The 22,064-nt window shown below is 35.0% G+C and overlaps 1 protein-coding gene across 5 annotated transcripts in view; it reads left to right on the forward strand.

Moving 5' to 3' along the window:
- FAF1 (Fas associated factor 1) overlaps positions 1 to 22,064 on the forward strand; it is a 472,685-nt gene that overhangs the window by 219,625 nt on the left and 230,996 nt on the right. For all 5 annotated transcript variants that reach the window (XM_044770763.2, XM_044770762.2, XM_044770761.2 and 2 more), the window contains one exon: positions 12,740 to 12,845. In XM_044770763.2, the coding sequence (XP_044626698.1) occupies positions 12,740 to 12,845 (106 nt within the window). The remainder of the gene's footprint in view (positions 1 to 12,739; positions 12,846 to 22,064) is intronic.

Consider the following 22,064-nt stretch of genomic DNA (forward strand, 5'->3'; position numbering starts at 1 on the left):
ACATCAATTATTTACTCATTTACCAGGTATAGATTGAGTATTATCTTACCCAATACGTTCAGTCCTTGTTTTAGGTGCTAGGGATACAGTGAGGAATAAGACAACAAGGTGCCTGCTTGCATGGAGTTTACAATGTAATATGTATAGAGGTAAGGGTAGGGTGGGGGACCAGGCAACAAACTATAAACAAGATAAACAAGAAAAAATATCAGATGATAATAAGCGCTTTGCAGAAAACTAAAATTAAGTGACATGATAAGCAGTATTTGGGTGACTGCTATAGGTTGTAAGGTCAGGAAAAGGTCTTTCTGAAGATGTACCATTTAAGGTGAGACCTGAATGATGGAGGAGCCATTCAAGTGAAGGGCAGATTGAAGAGTATTCTAGGCAAGGGAAAGAGCTAGTGCTAAAGCACTCAGACCACGTATCAATACAGTTGGAGAAGGTGTAATATTTCTGGATTTGGACTTACTAATGATCATCTTGCTAGAAAAGGTAATAAAAAACAGTCTTTTCAACTTGCTTTGGTTTCATTTTAATTAGTGATTAAAATGTCAAGCTCCATTTTAATTATATAGATTTTCTTCCTTTTTATAGCAAGGTGACAGAAAATAAGGTATCTCTTGTGTGTAGTTGTCCCTTTTACAAGTAGTAACTGAGTCTTGCTGCTGAATTTTGACCTTTTTATACTGGGAGGATGATTCCAGTTAATATTTCAGTAACTTCTATGAGGGTATGGTTGAGCTCTGGTCATGTAGTCAAGCATGTGGTCTTCTTGTGTGGCCTCTGAGTTGTCAAGTTCCTTTTAACTATGGCTTTGAATTAGTTGCTATTTGTGCAAGCATGACTAAATTCAGGGTGCTAATTGAGACTCCTGTGATAGTTGAGTAAACCACTAAAGTTAAAATGTATGGCATTTTTTTGTCCTTTGAAAACCATTGGTGTGAAAGTAGGTGACAATAGCCTTGAATTAAGTGAGAGTAAGGTGTTGTATTTTCCAGTGGGTGCTATGGAAGGAATCAAGGAATATTGAGTCAAGATATCTGAGTCTTAGCCTCTGCTCTGCCACAGAATCACTGTATGACATTGGGCAGGTCATTCCTCTGTTCTGGGCCTCAGCTGCTACCAGAAAATAATGAGGCTTTTCTAGATTCTTGGGGATCCATGATGCGACTCATTCTTCCTTTCTTCTAAGGTTCTTATCAGTGGATTATACACATAAAAATCATTATCCATATTAGGAAACAAGCTGCTTTAATAGCCAGACAGGACCCAATGGAGCATGTGGCTTAGACTTGAGTCCTAAGTGGGGTCTTTTACCTCTCACTTCAGATCTAAATCTTAGGATCCACATGCTTAGGTGGCTTATCGAAAGTTATGACTGGGTCTTCAGAGCCTGATGGACTGATGCAGTAGGCCTGCCTCATCAACCTGTTCACAGTAGGAAAGAGAGCTTAGAGAGCTCATGGCAAGCCTTGTCTAGGGTGTATCTACCACAGAGGGTAAGAAGTGGAAGAGAATTTAGTGCACTAGGGCATAGGAAGTGAAAGAGGATGCTGCTGGTCTCATCCCTGCCTTCTCTGAAATTTAATTTAGTACAATGTGACCTTGTGAATAATTGCAATAGTCTCTTCTCTTACTCTGAGAGAAGCAACTCTAGAATGGGGAAAAATTGCTGCAAGTGTTCTCACTAAAACTCTTCCTTTGTGGGGAGAAGTAGCCTGGGCAGAATTCTCCATATAGATATCTGCAGAAGCTTGAAGAAAAGCAAATGAAACATTCTCATGATCTTTGAAGTCTCTTCTAATTCTATGTTTGATATGTACTTCACTAGATCCATTAAGCGTGGTATAATAAGAGGAAAGACTAAAGTATTCCTACTCTCTCTCTGCTTCTTGTAATCATCCAGCAGCTGTGGTAATAGGTTCACCTGTGCTTCTAGCCTTGGTCCTACCTAAGAGGTGCCACCCTCTGGGTGGTATGTATCTTGATACTCACACAAATCCAGTATACCTTTTGCCTCTCTTTTTCTCATTCGTATTGCTTTCATCCTGTACAGAGGCCATTCTAGACACTCGTCTGCCCCCATTATCCCAACTAAGAAGGATAAGAGAGAAGTATCATGGAACTGTTGTGGGATTCAGTTACTAGAAGGGCATTCTGTGGATGCTTTCAAATAGCTGTTATCCTACTTCTGTTTTCCCAGCACCTCACAATCTCTGCACAAATGTTAATACCTGTAATATTTTTCACTCTTTTGTCTGTATCCTGCTGTTTCAGTTCTTGATGGACTCCCTTAACCTAAGAAGAGTCACATCCACAAGAGCTCTGACTTAGACTTAAGAGGAAAGCTCTAGGATATCGTCTGTAAAGGAGTTAAAGCAGTCATCTAATCCACTCCCATTTTATGAGTGGAGGAACTGAGGTCCTGAAGGGGGAAGTTAAATAGTCTATTAGGACTTAGCTTCTTCACCCAGAATTATCAGGATGATAATTTCTGCCTCCCAGGGCTTTGGAGAGGGGCAGTGTGATTAAATAAGATAGCATATGGGAACATCAAACCTGGCACAGTGCAGGTGCTCAGTAGTTTCTCTTTCCCAGGTTACAGAGCCAGTTAACAGATGAGCTTGGACTTGTCTCTCATGGTACTCTTAACTTCAAACCACTCATCCTAGTGCCTTTGAGCATTTCTCGAAAGGTCAGAGTCAGTAAGGTCCTCAACATAAAGTCTCATTTCAACCTAGTTCGTTTGTAAAGTAAACCAGGAGCAGTGCCTGTTGGCCCGTAGTAAATACTCAGTAAATCCTTTAAGTGGGTGAACGATGTGATGCAGCTCCTTCAGGAAGAGGTGAACAACTTCCAATGGGGGACTCCTTTGGCTTATATTTTTATTTTCAAACTGGGAAAAAAACCAGTAGGTTTTAACCTCTGAATAATTTGCTGAAATGTCACTTGAAATGGTTTTTCTATGAGTGTGTCTTCATCATGGTGGCTTTTTAATTGATTAATATTTATGAGGTTTTAGCAGTGTGGCAGAGACCTTAAATGGCCTATAAATGACAGTTTTCTGAAAACTTTATATATGCAATTAAGTGTTCTGATTGGATCAAATTTTTCTTCCAAAATCCTTTCAAAACAACTTTTTTTTTTGTTTTCACAAAAGATATTCATCTGTGAAAATGCTTTACCAGAGTTGTAATCAGTACAATATTTGATAATTTGATATATCATTCTTAAAGTAACTCATCATTTCTCAAGAATAAATTGATATAATGTTTCAAGTACATTATTGTGATTACTGTTCAACTTTAATTTTAGTGAGCATTAATATTAGATTTTGCAAAAGTGAAATTAGGAAGTATTTGGTTGGTAAATGTTTCTTAATATGGGGCTACTGAAAAGTGGCTCATTTTAAGAAGAAAACATTTCCCTAAAGTTATGCATTCTGAATGAAAGAAGAAACTTGTCCCCAATTAAAGCATTGTGGAGATCACAACACATCTAATTGGATTGATGTACCAAACCCATTTGTACAGTTTATTGCCTATTGATAGGTCGGTGACTGCTGAGATTAGCTTGTTAACGTCACACTTTGAAAAAGAGCCGCAGGTATTTTCTATGGTTGATTTAATGGACAGTCAGAAACTTGGTCACTAATTCATGAAACAAAAATCAATTTGTCTATAAATGTAATTTTTTTTGTTTTCTTCATATTTTGTCTAGATGGATAGAATTATGTTTTGACAGTTTTGTTATGAACTACTTGATGGATCACAATATATCACTATCGCCATTAATTACCACATTTTGATTAATCTTACATACTTTGGTTAATACAGTTTGCTGCATCCAATATATCACTATATTGATAAACAGTAATTATAGACATAAGGACACCTGAACTTTGAAATCATCATGAAAAATGTTAAGAATTATGTGAAACCAAATGTTTGTTTATTTAGACATATTTAATTGCCAGCAAAGAAAGCAATTAAAAGTAGCTGCAGAGTAAGAGGCCAACCTTCGTTAAACATGGTTTTAAGATTGTTACAGAACTTGTGGTGATGATAACATGGTGTCTTGGAGGATGTTAACAACTGTAGCAGAGTGTTAATTAAGAATGATGTAATCTGCAGCTCTGAATTATTAGCATCATATGTTAGTTTAGCTGGACAGGAGCAAAATCTAGTGTTAGTTATGTTCAGGGTTCAGGTTGTATTTATAGTGGGAAGATTAACATTTTATTTTTATGCTGTTCCTGAGACAATTTAAAAATCCTGAATGAAATACAGTCAAATGTAAACATCAAGTCCCTAGCTCATTTACATATGTGCCAGATTTTCAAACTGATTGCTATTTGAACCTAATCTGTCATTGCTGGCTGCATTAGCTACAACAAACATTACATTTACATATTGATTTCTTATTTTGTTTTAGTGTAAATAATCCATAATTATAGTAAATTTGATCTTTTGTTGACAAGAGCTCATATGACTCTGCAAGTTTAGAATGGAACTTTAAATTGCCATGTGTCATGCTTTTTAATTCAAAATCTTGATGTATCTGAAAAGATGATAAGATCATTGTAGATCATAAAGTATTCCCAAAGAGAGAAAATTTTGTAGTGCCTTTTGGAGAGATATAAATTGTAAAGTATTAATAAAAAATTCAATAGCACATTCCAAGATTATTTACGTTTTTATAATAAAAAGTCACAGTAATTTGAAAGAAACTGCTGTTTTTGCTTTAAGATCAGGTCATCTTTACAAAATAAAACCTATTGTAAATGAACCTTCTAAGCCTATTATTTTACATTGATATTTTTGTTTAAAATATCTAGTGCAAGAAAAGAAATAGCATACGCACACAGCAGAAATGAAACAGGAGATTTCAATCCCTGTATTGGTGTTAATACTTTCCCTGTCTTAACTACATATACAGCATTGATTTGAGAAGTACAATTTCGCTGACAACAGCCCATATGTGTCAGTGGATATGTATTATTATTATTATTAAGTAACAATGGCAGCAAATTCATGGTTCCCATTTACATTGCTTAAAAGTGTGTTGTATTTTTGAAGTTAAAAATATGGGGCCCATTTCATTGCAAAAAAATGGTAGCTATCAGATTCTTCAAGTATTTTTTTATAGTTTACAATTTTTTTTTTCTGCTTTATCCCCCCAACCCCCCCGTACACAGTTGTATATCTTAGTTGCAGGTCCTTCTAGTTGTGGGATATGGGACACCGCCTCAACGTGGCCTGACGAGTGGTGCCATGTTCACGCCCAGGATCCGAACCCTGGGCCGCCGCAGTGGAGCACACTAACTTAACCACTCGGCCACGGAGCTGGCCCCCTATAGTTTACGATTTTTTATGGAGATAAAATTTACATACAATAAATGCACAATTCTTAACCATCCCCTAGTTACATGACTTTTGACAAAAGCATATTGTTTTCTGCTATGGATTTTAATGAGTGAGATTTTAATTTGGATGTGTATATACAGGTGTTTAAAAGAGAGCCGTTTAGAAGCCTGTGCTGAACTGGTGGCAGCTGTTTACCTGAGTGCTAGGAATACAGTACACCTAAAAGCCCTTATATTAGTCAACTCAGGCTGCTAAAACAAAATACCGTAGACTATGTGGCTTAAACAAAAGCTATTTCTCACAGTTCTGGAGGCTGAGAAGTCCATGAACAAGGGGCTGGAAGATTTGGTTCCTGGTGAGAACCCTCTTCCTGGCTGGCAGATGGCTGCCTTCTCTCTGTGCCCTCACTTGGCAGAGAGAGAGAAGAGAAAAAGCTCTGGTCTCTCTTCCTCTTCTTATAAGGACACTAATCCCATTATAGGGGCCCCAACCTCCTGGCTTCGTCTAAACTTAATCACTTTCCTAAGGCCCTACCTCCAGATGCCATCACATTGGGAGTTAGGCTGTCAGCATGTGAATTCGTGGGGAGACAGAAACCTTCAGTCCCTAACAACCCTGAAGCCCACGTCCGAATTTGCTGTTTTTCCTAGTCTGGTTGTTTAATGTCGATGGATTTATACTTTCTAACAATGAGTGCTTCCTCTAGAAGTGTTGCTGTTTTGATAGGAAGGCTATGTTTAGTCTGGCCAAATCTTTTGCCCCCTGAAGACTTTAAGAGGACTTCTTGATTCAAGGATTGCTGGGAAGGAAATCCTTAAATTGCTGTTATTATTCTTTATGCAAGACACCCTGCCTGCTACTGTGCTACCCTATGAAATAGGGTGCTGCTGTTTGGCAGGAGTGAAGCCATTCCTCTTCTTAATCGGGAATTAGTGACAGGTGTATAGCTACATGATGATCAAATGATTGTTTCACTACCATAATGCAGCCTTAAGTTAACCTTGAAAGATCGCCACATCATACGTATTGAAATAGCTATGTGCTTTCTGCATTAAGTGGATCACTAAAGTGCTCTCTCAAAGTGAAATAGACTCAGTCAAGATAGTAAATAAAGACTGTTACATTCATTTTCTTAATGTTGTTGCTTTTATCAGTACTTGACCCATGGAGGCTAATAATTTATGACTTTTGGTGTTCACATGTATAAAAGTGTCTACAGCTTCAGATTGATTTATTGGGGCCTGTGTGTTAAAATATGCTGTGCATTGTTTTTCTTTTATAAAAAAAAACTGGAGGGGAGTATAAAATGTATTAAACTAAGCCAATGAATTAAAATGAAATTGATACTCATTAGAAGGCAGATATTTTACAGATGTTTCTGATAAATGTTCATAGTTAAATTGGAATGGGATCTCCCCAGGCAGAGGTGGACATTTTGCTAATCAAGAACACTGGGAACCCAAGACTTGTGGACAAAAAAGAAAGCAGAAAAAGGATGTTATACTGAAACTGTTTCTAGAATTGTGTTGCTGGCTTAGATATTAACGCTTAGTTTTAAAACTGAAAATCTTAGAGGAGTGGATATCTATCATCTAATCTGTTGTTTTATAGTTACCTCTCTTATATCTTTACTCCCTGCCCCCCAATTTTAAAATTAAGAAATTGGCTAGGAGAATTATGAGATACTACTTGTGAAAATGTCTAGCACTTTGCTTACTCATTGCTTAAAAATTTTAACATTCATTGTATTCTATTATACTTTTTGCAAATAGCCAATAGCTCAAAGCTTGGGGACAAATGTTATGATTCTCATTACATTTTGAACATTAATTTCAGTCTGTATTTGAGGGTAGAGCAGAAGTAGGTTTTAATGGCCCTTGTATGTTTGTAGAAACAAAACTATCCCCTTGGTGGTAAATGCAAATATTCGAACTGAAAGGAAAATCATAATGGAGAATAAAAAATTAAAAAACAGTGAGGGGAGAATAGATATTCTATGAAAACCATTTCTTGCATTGAGTTAAAATTCAAACTGCTTTTAAAAATTTTCTACGTTTGCTTACACCTTTACTTCTTCCTTTAATTGAAGCAAAAACATACCATTAAAAACAAAACAAAACAAAACCGGGGCCAGCCCAGTGACATAGTAGTTACATTCGCGGGCTCCACTTTGGTGTACCAAGGTTCACAGGTTTGGGTTCCGGGCGCAGACCTAGTGCTGCTCGTCAAGCCATGCTGTGGCAGCATCCCACATAAGATAGAGGAAGATTAGCACAGATGTTAGCTCAGCAACAATTTTCACCAAGCAAAAAGAAGTAGATGGGCAACAGGTGTTAGCTCAGGGCCAATTTGCCTCACACACAAAAAAACTGTTTCATATTATTTCTCAACTACTGCTTTGGTTGGCAGTCATCCTCAGAGTACTCTAAAGGTCAAAAGTTGAAGTAGCATGAATTACTTTGCATTTTGAAAGTAAAAGACCGACAGCTTGAAGGTGGATTAACCATGGCTAACTATCCTCACCAACCATTAGAAGACACTTGGAGAAAATCGCTCCTAGATGCCGCAACTTGAAGACTCAACTCATTCTGCTAAGCAGCAGCTGGAATCAGTTTGCCTAGATAATATTTTAGCAATAAAGTCTTTGCAAATTATGCAAATCACCACAATAAATTCTTTACAGCCTTGGGTCCCCCTGCTCCCCCCCCCCCCCAAAAGCATCTCACAAAACAAAGAAAACTCAGTTCACATGTCAGATTCTGTGAAAAGCCTCTTTGGTTTAATTTAGGTATTCTTCCTCTGTATTTCCATAGCACCTTAGGAAAACTGGTATTAGAGTTCTTAGCAAATGGTACCATATGTGAATTGTAAGTTTGCTTGTCTGCCCATCCCACAATAAACTCCAAACAGAAATATGATCTTACTGGGTTCCCTTCTTGAGTACATGAAGGACGAATCATAAGAGTTAGACCTGGTCACTGCTCCTTATTTTGTGTGTGACGTTAAGCAAGTAAGTAACCTAACATCAGTTTCCTCATCTGTAAAATGAAAATGATAATAACTTCATAAAGTTGACAGGAAGCTCTTAATGCCTGATACATAGTAGCACTCATTTAACGTTAGCCATTATTATTAATGGCTAAGTGAATGAATCAGGCCGGAGTCTAAGGTCATATATAATACCCTCAGCTTACTCCTCCAAACACATCATTCTCACAAGGAACAGGAATGTGGTATATCAACCCCCAAAAAGACCTGTGTGAAAAAGAACACCCTGAGTCTGGATAACATTAGGCTTAATATACAATTATGTTCAATGCATCAAAAAAGATTTTACTCTCTGTGAACTCTCGCAGAGGAATGGCACTAAAACATGAAAAGTAACTGTCACAAAATCACCACAAATCCTTTTGTTAATGTTTCACTGTAACCTTGTAAGGTTTTAAAGTATGGGTACCCCTCGAAAGTGTTCTGTTTTCAATAAGTTATAACAGATCACCTTAAAACTTATATGTAATAAAAATTCCCACTTGGCTTTCTAAAATTTAATATTCATAGTTCTATGAAGTAAGGATTATTATCCTTTTCCTGAAGAGGAAACTGAGAATTTACAGAGTAATTAAGTGCTTAAAGTAGCACCTTGTGTATGGTAGACACTCCATAAATACTCTTGAACGAATGAATCATTGACTTTTCAAGGTCAAATAACTAGCAAGTGATGGAACAGGGATTCAAATCTGGTGGCTGTGTGACTCCCAAGCAGTTTAAAGCCATAGGCATTTTTCTTGCCCTCTTACCCTATGCTAGGACCATTGAGGAATTGTAGAACTAGACTAAATTGATCTTCTAAAGTAGTTTGGCAGTCAGTGCTGGTCCTGGCAAACCTTTCTGCAAAGTTAGTGCACAAGTCTGCGAGTCAAGATCAAGAAACACATTTAAGGAATTGCATAAAGGCAAGCACTAAAAGTATTAAAAGTGTGTAGATTCGTATGTAAAGATAAAGGAGGATCTATGTAATAATCCAGACTTCCAGAATTCTGAGCTCCTTAGCCTAGCATTTGAAGCCCCCATAACGTAGGTCCTTAAGGTTCAAGTTTTCTCTTTGTCAAATTCTTCTTCACCTCCCCATAACACTTTTTCCTCCTTGCTTTCTGCACCTTTCCCTATGTTCTCCCATTTCCATCTCTGCTCAAACTAGTCTCTGTCTAAAATCATCCTACATATCTCCTGGTCAAATTATTATCCGTTCTTCTTCATAGTACTTCATAGTACTCTTTTCTTTCTCTACAATCCTCACATCTGTTTTAACGTCTCTGAATAGTCTGTCTTGAGGTCAGTGATTGTCTTTTAGTCCTATATTATTGCAAATATTAGGAATTGAATAATTATAGAAAGAACAAATGGTGAACTGCTAACAAGCAGGAGTCTTATTCATCTCTATATCTCCAAAGCAGCCCAGCCATTTGGGAGGTAGGATGCCGACATGTAAAGAATATAAAATCAAAGATAGTTTAGAAACTGGGTTCCATCTTTTTATAGCTGCATAACCTTGGGCAATTACTTAACTTTTCTAAACCACAATTTTTTGAATAAAATGGCATTTCATAGGTAGGCTCAAAAATTGAGAATTAGTAGTTCTTTATATGCAGTTCAGAATATGCAGAACTATTTCTTAAATATTTATAGGATTGAGTTGAATCACTTTTTAGTATGCTAGTTGCCAAGGGAAATACGGATGAATACTAAGATATTTACCCTGAAAATGCTTATCGTCTTGAATTCAGGACTTCTACACATGAAACAAAGCAAACTGTACAAAACATGCTATAATTAAGTATTTAATGAAGTGTATGATATACAAATTCAGAGAAGAGGAGATCTTTAATAAATACAAATGGTAGACCATGAGGTATTCTGAAAGGTCTGCAGTATTTTGGAGCGGAGAGATAGGAAGGAGAATGAGAACAACGTGAACAGAGATTGAAGTGAGTATGGAGTGATGTTTTTGACATGAGGGGAAGTCAGCCAAGCTCTAGAGCAAAAGTAAAATTTTGGAAAATGGTTGTGAAATAGGTCTACCTATGAAAGCCTTGGAACTCCAAGTAGACTTTCCATTACTTGCATCTTCTGACCCCAAATTCTTTTAACATAGGTATGTTGAACATTGACCCAGCCTACTGTTTGAGCCTCACCGCGCTCCTTGCACTCACCCTTCGTTGTGATCACACTGAGCTTTTCACAATTGCCTGAACATGGTCATTTTTCTGCCCTTACTGCACTTAATGTCTTGCCATCATTTGGCATAATTGCTCATGTCCTCCAATTCGAACAGTTACTTCTTGGCTCCTGTATAATAGACTTTCTTGGTTTTCTTCTTTTCTTACTGACCATTTATCAGTCTTCTTTACACTGACTTCTCTTCCTCTGCTTGATTTTCAGTTATTGGAATGCTCCAGGGCTCCATCTTGGCCTCTCTCATTTTAAGTGACCTGTTTCCCTAGGTGATTTCTTTTGGCCACAGAATTTAAATACTATGTATATGCTGTCAACTCTCCTGCTCTGAACTCTCTTTCTTGACCTTTAACTCTTGTATACAACTGTACATGGATGTCTAATAGGCGTCTTAAACTTAATATATCCAAAACTTTACTCTCAACTTCCCCACCCAACCTGGCCCAGTTTTCTCTTGTTAAATACAATTCCATCCTTCCATTTGCTCAGGCCAGAAACCTTGGGGGTTACATTTTTTCTCACACACCATCAGTAAATTGTCTGGCATCTACCTCTAAAATACATCTGAACCTGACAGCTCTTTACTGTCTCCACCTTTACCACCCTAGTTCAAGCCACCATCACTTTTTGCCTGGAGTAGCCTCCTATCTGCTCTCCCTGCCTCCACTCTTTCCTCACTGTAGCCAGAGCAGCTAGAATAATATTGTATAAATGTAAGTCAGATCTTAAGCATTTTCCTGTGTAAAACCCTCCAATGACTTTCCTTTGTAATTACTATAAATACCAAGTTCTTTACTAAGGTCTGCAAGGACCTACATGATCAGACTCCTACTATCTCTTTCTTATCATACCAGCCTCAACTTAAATGTCGCTTCCTCAGAGATGGCTTCCTCAACTATTCTGTTGAAAATAATTCCATTCACCTCCCCCCCATTACCTTTTATATTATAATCCTGTTTTATTTTCTTCACAGCACTTAGCATTCTCTAAAATTATTTATTTACTTGATTATCGTTTGTCTCCTTTACTAGAATGTAAGTTTCATGAAAGCAGGAATCTTTTTTTTCTTGTTCACCACTGTATCCTTAGCAACTAGAACGGTGTCATAAACATAGGTAGGTGTTCAATAAACTCTAAGGTCCTACTTATCCTTCATATTTCAAGTTATATTTTTCTTCTCTTCTGTGCTTTCCCCCAATCCTTTTCCCCTCTCACTGAGGCAGAGTTAAGCACTTCCTTCTCAGTTTTCATTGTACTTTTTTTTTTCAATTTCTCAATTGTACCTATTGCGTTATACTGTGGCTGTTTCTATGTCTGTTTATTAGATTATGAAGCTTTTCATGGACAGGAACTATATATCATTTGCGCTGGTTTCCTTAGCGCCTGGAATAATGCGAGATTTTTGTTTTCAGTGCTAATAGTGCTTCTTGATATTGTTAAAAATGAATAAAACCGTGATTTATGTTTCTTAATTTACGTAGCTCATTTCATTTACTCTTCATGGTTCTCACACATTTCTAACATTTTGAATCTTTGGTGTAGAGTTTAATGTTCCTCTAAATTATCCAATTTCTGGTTTCTATGTATTACTGAGTCCTAAGTGAAAGCACACTTATTTTGAAGGAATTTTGGTATAGCAATTAAAGGTTTGTAGATGTCAATATCCTCTGAATTTTGGCTGAAATAATATTTTTATTCTTATACAGCATGCATGAACATAAACAATAGTTTCATATTTCTGTTTTTCTAGAACAGCTATTTCACTTGGAATTGAACCAGAGCCTTTGAGTATACATTTTAGTAGCGTATTTGGAATTTGATATAATTGACAAATTTGGTTCTCTTGGAAGAAATACGTATGCGGGTAATAGCATATGACTTGTAGAAAATTCTTATACGTGCAAAGTATGTAGAATTGAAGTTTAAAAACACCTTGGTAGAGAAGGAGTTAACAGGTTAGCTCCCCTTGGTTGTTCTCAGCATGCTCTCTTGCCTTTAGGAGCTGAAAAGATGCTAACATTGGGCCCAGACATGCCTGTGTGGAGGTTATGGTACTCCTGGGGTTTTTGCAGCTAGCTGTAAAGCAAGTTAGAACTTGTTCATCTCAGAGTTCCTTGTTTTTCTTTCAACCCTTTCAGTGCCCTGCAGGAGTCATTAAATCAAAACTTCATGCTGATCATCACCCACCGAGAAGTCCAGCGGGAGTACAACCTGAACTTCTCAGGAAGCAGTACCATTCAAGAGGTGAGTTATGTCTCACAGCTAGGGAATAAAGGTAGCTCATTATAGCTAATGTTGACCCTGTTATAGAGGGCTTATCTGGTCTGGTTGGAATTTCTCTTTATGTTTCATTATTGGGTTCCTAATTTTAATTAACTAGAGCATCAGTGATTACTGTAGATATATTAAATGACTTGACCTAGCAAGATAGATGTGGTAAATGAGAGCTCTTGTTAATTCTTAAAATAGTCAACTTAAAACCTGCTTAAAAATAACTCATTATTATGTGATGTATTTCATTGTTGTATAGTAATTATTTAAAATATTAATTCGGAAATTGTTGACAGCATGCATTTTCAAACATGCTTATATTTTATTTGAAAGGTTGTTCTCAAATATATTATCTATAATGTGTACCCTGCCTATTTCCAAAAGGAGTTTGAGGAGGCTTTTCTTAAACAGCTCCATCCCAGGCTTGGGCAGCATCCGTGAGATGCTGTTGGAGATCGTCAGTCATTTAGCTCAGAATATCTGAGAAGAGTCTATTTATAGTGTCAATATTTTCTTCAGCCTGGCCAACCAGGGCCACTGTTTCAAAAAAGAACCTCCCCCAAGAGAGAAGAGGTACCTTCTTGCCTGTGGCCCTACCCACCTAAAAGCCAGTAATTTATTTCCGTAAGGGGGAAAAATGTGTAGGGCTATGACAAGACTTATGTTTTGAAACACTGAAATGACAACTGTGTCACATTGTCTCTTGTAAGTTGTGAATACAGCAGTCATTTATCTACTAATGTTTTTATAAAGAGAATTAATCATGCTTAATCTTGGATTATTTCATAAATGTTTTCTTGGACTACATTGCTTAAAATAATTACTAATGTCATATTGAAAAACAAGCTGTTTTCACCTTAATCAGTTTTCAGAAGTGTATGAATTGTTTCAGTAATGGCTAGACTCTTCATGGTTTCCTTTCTTTTTGTTTTGTCAGTGAATTTCAACTTCTGAATTTGGCATAAATAACTCATTGCTTGAAGTTTATTTTTTCTGTTTATCACTTGAATAGTTTGTTGACTAGAAACTAAAATCTTAAAAATTATTCTTGGCCCCTAATTTGAATCATAGATTTGAGTTATTTGATATTTTTCCAGGTTTTAAATATATAAATTGACATTTCATTTTTAACCTATATAATATGTGTTCTATTCTGTAAATTAAAATTTTTAATTCCTTGAAGAATCGTTGTTTTTACATTAGAAATAATGTTTAACTATGGTTCTATCACAGAGTTATTCTGGGAATTTCATGGTAGTAAAACTTAAATTGTATATTAAAATATATAAATTTAGTTTCAAATAAATAACTCCAATTTAATCAAGAAAAGCAAAGATAATGAGTTAAATTTCATTCTGTTGATTTACTTTTTGTAATTGAAGATGAGTATAATGCAGGATGGATAAACATAGACTGCTTTATTTTTCTTTCTGAATGAAATTTTTATAGCTAAAATTTTACCTTTTTTTTTCTTTTACAATTCCAGTTTCTATAGTTTGAGTGTGTTTCAACTTTCTCCCACAAGAGGGCAGAAAGGACTATTAAACTGATAGTCTAAAAATGCCATTCAATGTTTTCAAATTAGCTTCTCTTATATTAACAAAAAGGAGCATAATGGCCAAGTTATTGTTTGATTTACAGATAATTGGCATATTGCAGGGAGGAGACTTAATTTCACCCTTTTAAATTAAACAGGGAGATTTAAAAAGACATAAAATATTCATTAATGTTCGGTGATTATAAAGTAGTGGCATATATTTATTTTGCCTTTATTACTGTTTCGATGGGAAAATACTGCAAATATTTCCGAAATCGAGTTGGCCATACTGACAAGTTGAAATGTTTAAGCAGCGTTAATGCAATCTGCTCACACCTGATATCCTATGCAGAATGATTCAAAACGACTACATCAATTATTAAAAGAAATATTTAAAATTCTGCAAATGTGCCATTGTGTGCCACAGTTGGCTGAAACTGTTCTCCATGGCCTGCTATTTAGATTATCAAATTTATTTTAAGCTTCAAGGACTTGAAAACAGTAAATCTTTTTCATACCATTTTCTAAATCAAAAATATCCCAGAAATATTTTTGCAAAAACAGATGTTCTTATGTATTTCTTGGCAACAGTTTGATTTCTTCTTTTTCTTTTTTTCCTTTTTATAGTTGATTTAAAATAATGTTTTGAAATGCTAGTTACCAGGAAAAAATAAATGCAGTTGTTTCTAGTATCAGTTGCTTTTCCGTGAGTAGACGGGTACACATAGGCTCTTTTATTCTGTACAACTTAGAAAAAAATGTGGATATACTGTCTACGCCTAGGATCACACTCTAGGTCTAGTTCTAAGACTTTTCTCCTTCACCTTGTGGAATACCTGGGGGGTGGGGTGGGGGGGATTCAGGAGAACAAGAAGTTCTTATGCTATAGTCATGCAACCCACAGTGACACTTAAGTATGTGCATTAATTTTTGTTGCATGATTGAAAATCAGCTTGGAACACAACAAAAATGTAATCTTGAAATGATTTTGCAGTATTACTTTATAAATGCCAGGATTTTTGCTATTAATGTGGAAGCTTAATGATGCTGTATATCCTAAATTGTAAATTATTTTCTGTCACCAGTTTTAGAAATTTCTTTTCGATGTTGTTTAATAGGTCCAGGAATGAATTTTGACCAGTAGATAAAGGAAAGGAAGAAATGTAAAAAAACCAAAAACCTGATTTTTTCCCCAGTATAGTAATGTATTATTTTTGTTGTAGGTGGAAAAAATTACCAGTTATTGGTATTTTTAATTTTTGAAAGCCTTGTATTTTTAAAAGAAAGCTTTTGTAATATTTTCCCCCCCGAGGGAAATTTCTATTAAATGAAATAGGATTGAAAAAGGCACTATGATTTCAACTTTTAATTAGACAAAATGTATTTTTAAAAATAGTGAATTAGAAAACAAAACTTAGAAGCAGTTTGTGTTTCAGATGAACTCTTCTGTGACCATATGTTCACGCAAGCTAGTGGTGATGAACCCACAGTTGCACAAATGTTTGTTCACTCTGGCTCTGTGGTGTTTTGCCTCACAATGCATGACTTATGTCCTTTGGGTGCTCTAGATTTTAATTTAAGCTAGTTAGATAGTGAGGTTATTTTTTTTTAAGCTCTTTACAAATCCTTCCACTTACGTTATCCTCCTACTTGAGGAAAAGGCAATGATAGTATAAAAAGGTCAGAATGAAGAGTTGCAAGTTGTCATAAGAATAAAAATCTTTTCTCTTTTTCCATTATGACAAAATAGTTTATGAAAATTATCAAATAATAATTATAATAATTTTGTGACAATCTGTCCACCTTTTTGGGTCCTAAACTAGCTACCTGCCACACTTGAAACGAGTGAATTTCCTTGAAAATTTGAATAAGCTTACCTTATTTTAATGAATTTTCTACACTGAGAATTCAGATTTTTAAACAGTTAATTTTACATACTTTAGTAATTCTGTCTAATACTATTAAAGATCTGTGGTTACAAATGTACTTGGGAACGGTTAAATTAAAGGAAAGAAAAGATTGATTTGCCTACTGCAAATCCTAAACCCAGGTGTGGAAAAGGATATAAAGTCCCTGAAATGAAGCCAACTTTTCTTGGAAACTAATTCTTTGTTGTCCATCTTTCTATTGTAAAACCTTCTATTAGGCAAAATATCCACTTTTCTTTATAGATGTCATACAAACTTAAGGAATACACACATGATCCAGAATAACAATGATAAGAAACCTAAGTATTTTTGGTGTGGAATCATGGAGTATTACTTATCTATTATAGTGAGAAGCACGATGAATAGCTATTGGAATTATTTAAATCCTCTTCCAAGTTTCACTTTACCCTAGAATTCTCACTGTTCTTATTAATGTTGATTTAGTTCTTAATGGGAATGAAAGGGAAAAATCGACAACCGGTAAAGATGTAGCTTACATGGGATGGTAAAGCATTTCAATACTAATACAAGTGGTTGTCAAGTGGGAAGCCAATAGTTTAAATTAGCAACAAGAAATGAATTGTATACATAAATCATACCAGTCCTTAAAAGTAATCTTGCCTAAATAATTGTGAAATCGTGAGGCTGATTCTGATTCTGCAAATTTGAAACTTGTGTCGAGTTTTGTGTCTATTTTTCTGCTTGATGTTTTCTCAACTTGCTTGACTAACATGTATTTCGAATTATTCTCCTTTAATTCTCGAGATCATTAACAGTAATTAAATATGTAGTCGTTTACAGATTGTACTAATGAGCAATTTTTTAGTAGTGGGTTGACTATAACTTCTTAACTAAGATGCTTATTCTGTAAATGTTTTTAAGTATAGTTGCTTTTGTTTGTTTGTTTGTTTTCCAGTATGGAGAGGGTAGGGGATGATGGCACAGAACTGAAGAGTAGGGTAGGAGAGAATATGCATATACAAGAGGGTAAAATAAATTGTGCTTATTTAATTAAAAGTTTAGGTGGTTTATTTTTACTGCAAGATAAACGGCATCTATAAGCTCAATTTGAATGAACCCATTTTAATTAGTGTATATCATAATTTGATTTTTAAAATTTGAAACCACAAATGACATCTTAGCAAGAATGAAAGAGATATAATTTCTTAAGCAACTGGGCAATGAATTCAAGCCTTTATTCAGCTTTCAGAAAGGGAGATCATGAGTTTCTTTTAAATATGCATATATATTATTAGTTTCGAGTTGGATTTTATAACCGAGATCTGTTGAAGTCATACCACTTCAAATGAAGAAAATGATCATTTTATAAATATTGAGAATTTCTGTGTTTCTTGATAAATTAACCCCTTAGGAAATAAATTTAAGTAATATTTACAATGCAGCTATTTGAATCTGACTAGTCTTTTTCTCCCTCTGAAAGTGTTTTGAAATAATCTCTATTGGAAATTTTTTTTTTAGCCCATGTAAGTATTTCTTAACCTACATTTTAAGAAGATAAAAACAATGAAATTGTGTTAATGAATAAGGACAATGCTTTGTCCTTTGTTACTTAAGATATGTGTATCCTAACATCTTGGCCAACCACATTTCATAATCTGTAATTTGTATGTTGGTAGTTTTGAAATGCTTGGGTTAAGAGAAATTATGTTCAGTTATCAGAAACTAATAAACATAAGACATTTTTATATGCAAGAAAAGGCAGAGAGTAAATAATTGCACTGGTGACCAATACTGTAATAATCCTGTTTTACAATATGCACTTGACAGGTTGTAATAGTGCTAATTGAAGAGACTAATTCACACTTGCTTCATTCTATTCAAAGGCAAAATCAGCAGCTTGTTTTGCTTTTGACCAGATGGTCCTCATGAACACCTACTGTGCACTTTAAGTGCTTTACTAGAATTACAAAGGCTGGGGGCTGCGTTCAACTCCAAATGATTTGAGGGGAGAGAGAGAGAGAGAGAGGGAGAGAGGGGAAAAAAAAACCCCTCTGTGCTCAATGGATTTGGTGCAAGTAAATTAATTCTAGTGGACCCATTACACACTGAGCCCCCTTTTCAAAGCTCTGAGCCTCCTCGCTTGCTCTGTAGCAATGAGAAAGAGAAAGAGAAAGGCAGATTACTGCAAACAGAAATAAAAAAAAGCAGTATGAAAGGGAGAAAAGAGGCCTTGAAGCCTTTCATATCATTTGAGTTTTTCAAGTGCGTTATTTTTGGGGAGGGTGGATATATGAAAAGCCAATTGGAGTTTTTTTTGTTTTAAAGTGCGCTATTTAAGCACCATGAATATAGGCGTAAGAGCAACAGTTGACTGAGTTTACTGTGGTGACGCTTTGTGTCCGAGGATGAATCAAATTCATTATATTCAACTCTTTGTGTTTTAACATGAATGTAGGGTTAGTTTCACAAGACTGTGTCTGTTTAGGATAATTATAATTTAATATTTTCCTTTCATAAAGTTATCACTGTAGATGTCTAAAATTTTAATCAAAGCAGATTTTGTACATTGACTTTGAAGCACCCTGACAGTTTAAAATTCAAAGGAAAGCTTTTTTAGTTTTCAAAAGAAAAGAAAGGCTCATTCTAATAGCATTGAAGCAGAGATTATTATAACTAATTAGAAGTCACACATCTGTTAGCTTTTGGTTTGTGACTTACATATGTATTTTGTGAGTAAAATATATACTTTAAAAATATATTGCAGTTGTTGAATGAACTTAAAGGGATAAAATCCACTTAAAAGAGAACCATTTATTTGAGCCAACCATTTTTGCAAATCGCTACATGGTCCCATAAAAATATGTAATGTATTAAAGTACATTAAATGTGAATTGGAATTGTATAATTAATAATCCTAAATTGGAATATACTTCTAAACAAAATATTTTCACATAGTTCTTGTTAGCGTAATTCTGATTATTAACCAAAGGTATTATGAAACAAAAATATAAGCAAACCCAGTCCGTACAAATTTATACTTATTCCTTATCCTTAAAGCTGTTAGTGTACAATATTTTAATTTGGAATATTGACACTATAAAATAATTAATTCTTATTCTGAGCTACATAGATTAAGATACAAGGGATAGCATCTTAGAATACATGTCAGTTATTTTGTGTGTTTTTATATTTTGAAGTTTAATTCTCTTGTGATATATTTTTGTTGCATGGTTTAGTTTTGTTTGATAGCACATATTACTGACACCATATTTCAAGTTTATTTTAATTATAGCTATTAGCAAAGAATGCAACAAAATCATACCTATAATATATAACTTAATAATTGTAAATATTTCATAGAAAAGCTCATTTCTAAGTTTGGCCTGTATCTTTAAATAAATGTCTAGAGTTTATATTTAAAAAGGCATAACTAACCAATATGCTTTTTGTCAATACATTTTAATTACATTCTTAGAAAATAAAATATAGAAATGCAAAAACAACTGGAAAAATATTTTAGGTTTTATTTCTCAAAGACTTAATGAAGAAGTTAGCATGCCTTCTTTGATATTTAAAATAAAATTGGATTAATTTCCTGTTAATGTGGTATTGCTTTGAGACTTGCTCATTGAAATATAAGTTGTGGGGTGGGGAGGAATGTAAGGGGAATCCCCAAACCTTCAACCAACAAACCATCCAATGAAATTTATAAGCAATGAGCTGTTAATTAATTGATATCCATAGGGAAAAAAGATTTTCAAGAAAAAATTTGAATGATTAGGAAAAACTTGCTGAAAAAAATTTTTTGCTATAGACTATTTAAAATAAAAGTAAGACTACAAGATTCTTTCTAGTTAGGTACCGTAAAAAGTTATCTTTAAAGCCAGAACATCAGTTAGCGGAAGTGGATTGATCATGACCATGCAATCGCTTACTTCTATGGGGCTGGTTCTTTGGTTTCACAGACACAGTAGTTGGAATCTTTCTCTTCTTGCAGAAGAGTTTGTTTCAGTATTAAAATATTAACCCCTAGATTTCTGAATGTCAGAGATGAGGTTCTCTCCTGTAGGGTAAGGATTGCAAAAGACTACAGTTTCTTTATAGACCTCGGTAAGTACCACGTTCCTTAAGCTGAGACATAATTTAACATTTATGTATCCTTCAGCCATAAAATAAGAATAATAAGCTCCTCATTATTCTCCCCACTCCACCCCAGCAAAAAACAAAAAACAAGGAAGTAAATCAAAGGATGGATAAGTGAATATAAAGTGCGCATAAACATAAGATAGACCAAGATAAAGCCTGCATGTAGAAAATTCTTTACATGTTTATCCCTATATACCAAAGGTTATTTGGCCAAAACATCTTAAAACATCTGTTTGTGGTCATTTTTTTCTTGTCTAATGTATTTTGTGTATGACTTAGATTATCTAATCAAGGCATTATTCTTTTTCAAACATAGTGTGGCAAATATACTTTAAAAATCCTGTTGCTTAATTTAGGGCTAAATCACTTATTATCCTAAATAATATTCTTCTTATTAATTTTTAAAACATTTTCTTAAAGAAAAAAAAGACTTTAAAAGCTCGTAGCAAACATTTTCTATAAATGACAAAATGTATTCCTTGCTTTGTGGTCATTGCGTGACCAGACGCTGGAGTACTGGATTGTTTTAAGGTTTTTACAGCTGCAAGGCAAAAGCATCTGCTCATTGCAAAGCCGGCATTGTTTAATTTTGACACTGACTTTTCCATGCGTCTTGTACCAAGCAGTGGATTAGATGCCACTAAGATGAAATTTGTTTTAAGTTGCTCCCAAAGTGCAGCTGTCCTCGTATACGGCCTTGTAGCTTAACCAAAACAGACAGATAGATCAATCAGAATCTTTGTACAGGGTCACCTCACTGGGCTAGGGAGGCTCAGAGGAAGAATGTTAATGATATTATTTATCGTGAATAAGTGCAAAGTTAGTTTCCAGGCTGATTTAGTCTATGTAGAAGGACACCCCCTCCTCCCTTTTTTAGGGCAGTAGGACCGTTATTAAATATTTAGCTTTTAAACTGGAGTCTAACGGTCAAACCTTAAGGTGCCTCTGTGTGCATTAGGCACTATTCTTCCATAGTCAGTTGCAAGAAAAACGATCAGTTAATTGGTCACTAAAGTAGTAATTGACTGAAAATAAAATTCAATCTGAAATGGCTCTGCTGAATTCTTGAAAAGTGGACATTTTTATAGAATGATAATTTTTCTTTAATGTTTCAAGTGAATGAAAAATGAAAGAGCACCTCACTTCCTGGGTTTCCTGGGATTGTGTGAATTTCTACCCAGCTGGTCCAAATTGATTGATGCAGGGCCAAATATTTGTCTGCCTACATTTCAAAGTCTATAATTTGCTAATGAATTGTGGTAATAATCTTTCATCATACATGAAAGATTTAGCCAAACAATTTGCTAAGTATGTATTTTGATCATAAAATTTTTGGACTTACACCAAGCTTTACATCTATTTTACAGCTAATGCATGAGGGTGGAGGGAGAGCAAGGGGAGAAATAATACTGAACATGGACACTTGATGGAAGGGGATGAAGGAAACAAGAGGGAAGAAGGTACTTTGGAAATGAGTAATGCTGGGAAAGTCCTATGAGTGACAGTGGAAAACAAATTAGATTTGCACTTCGAGTGCAAAATAGAATTTTTTAAATGCCAGCAGAGTTTTAGCCTGTTGTGTTCAGAAGTATGGTATCCATGTAGATGAAGGCATGGAAG

Source organism: Equus asinus, chromosome 5, assembly GCF_041296235.1.
Source record: "Equus asinus isolate D_3611 breed Donkey chromosome 5, EquAss-T2T_v2, whole genome shotgun sequence".
Taxonomy (NCBI): Eukaryota; Metazoa; Chordata; class Mammalia; order Perissodactyla; family Equidae; genus Equus; species Equus asinus.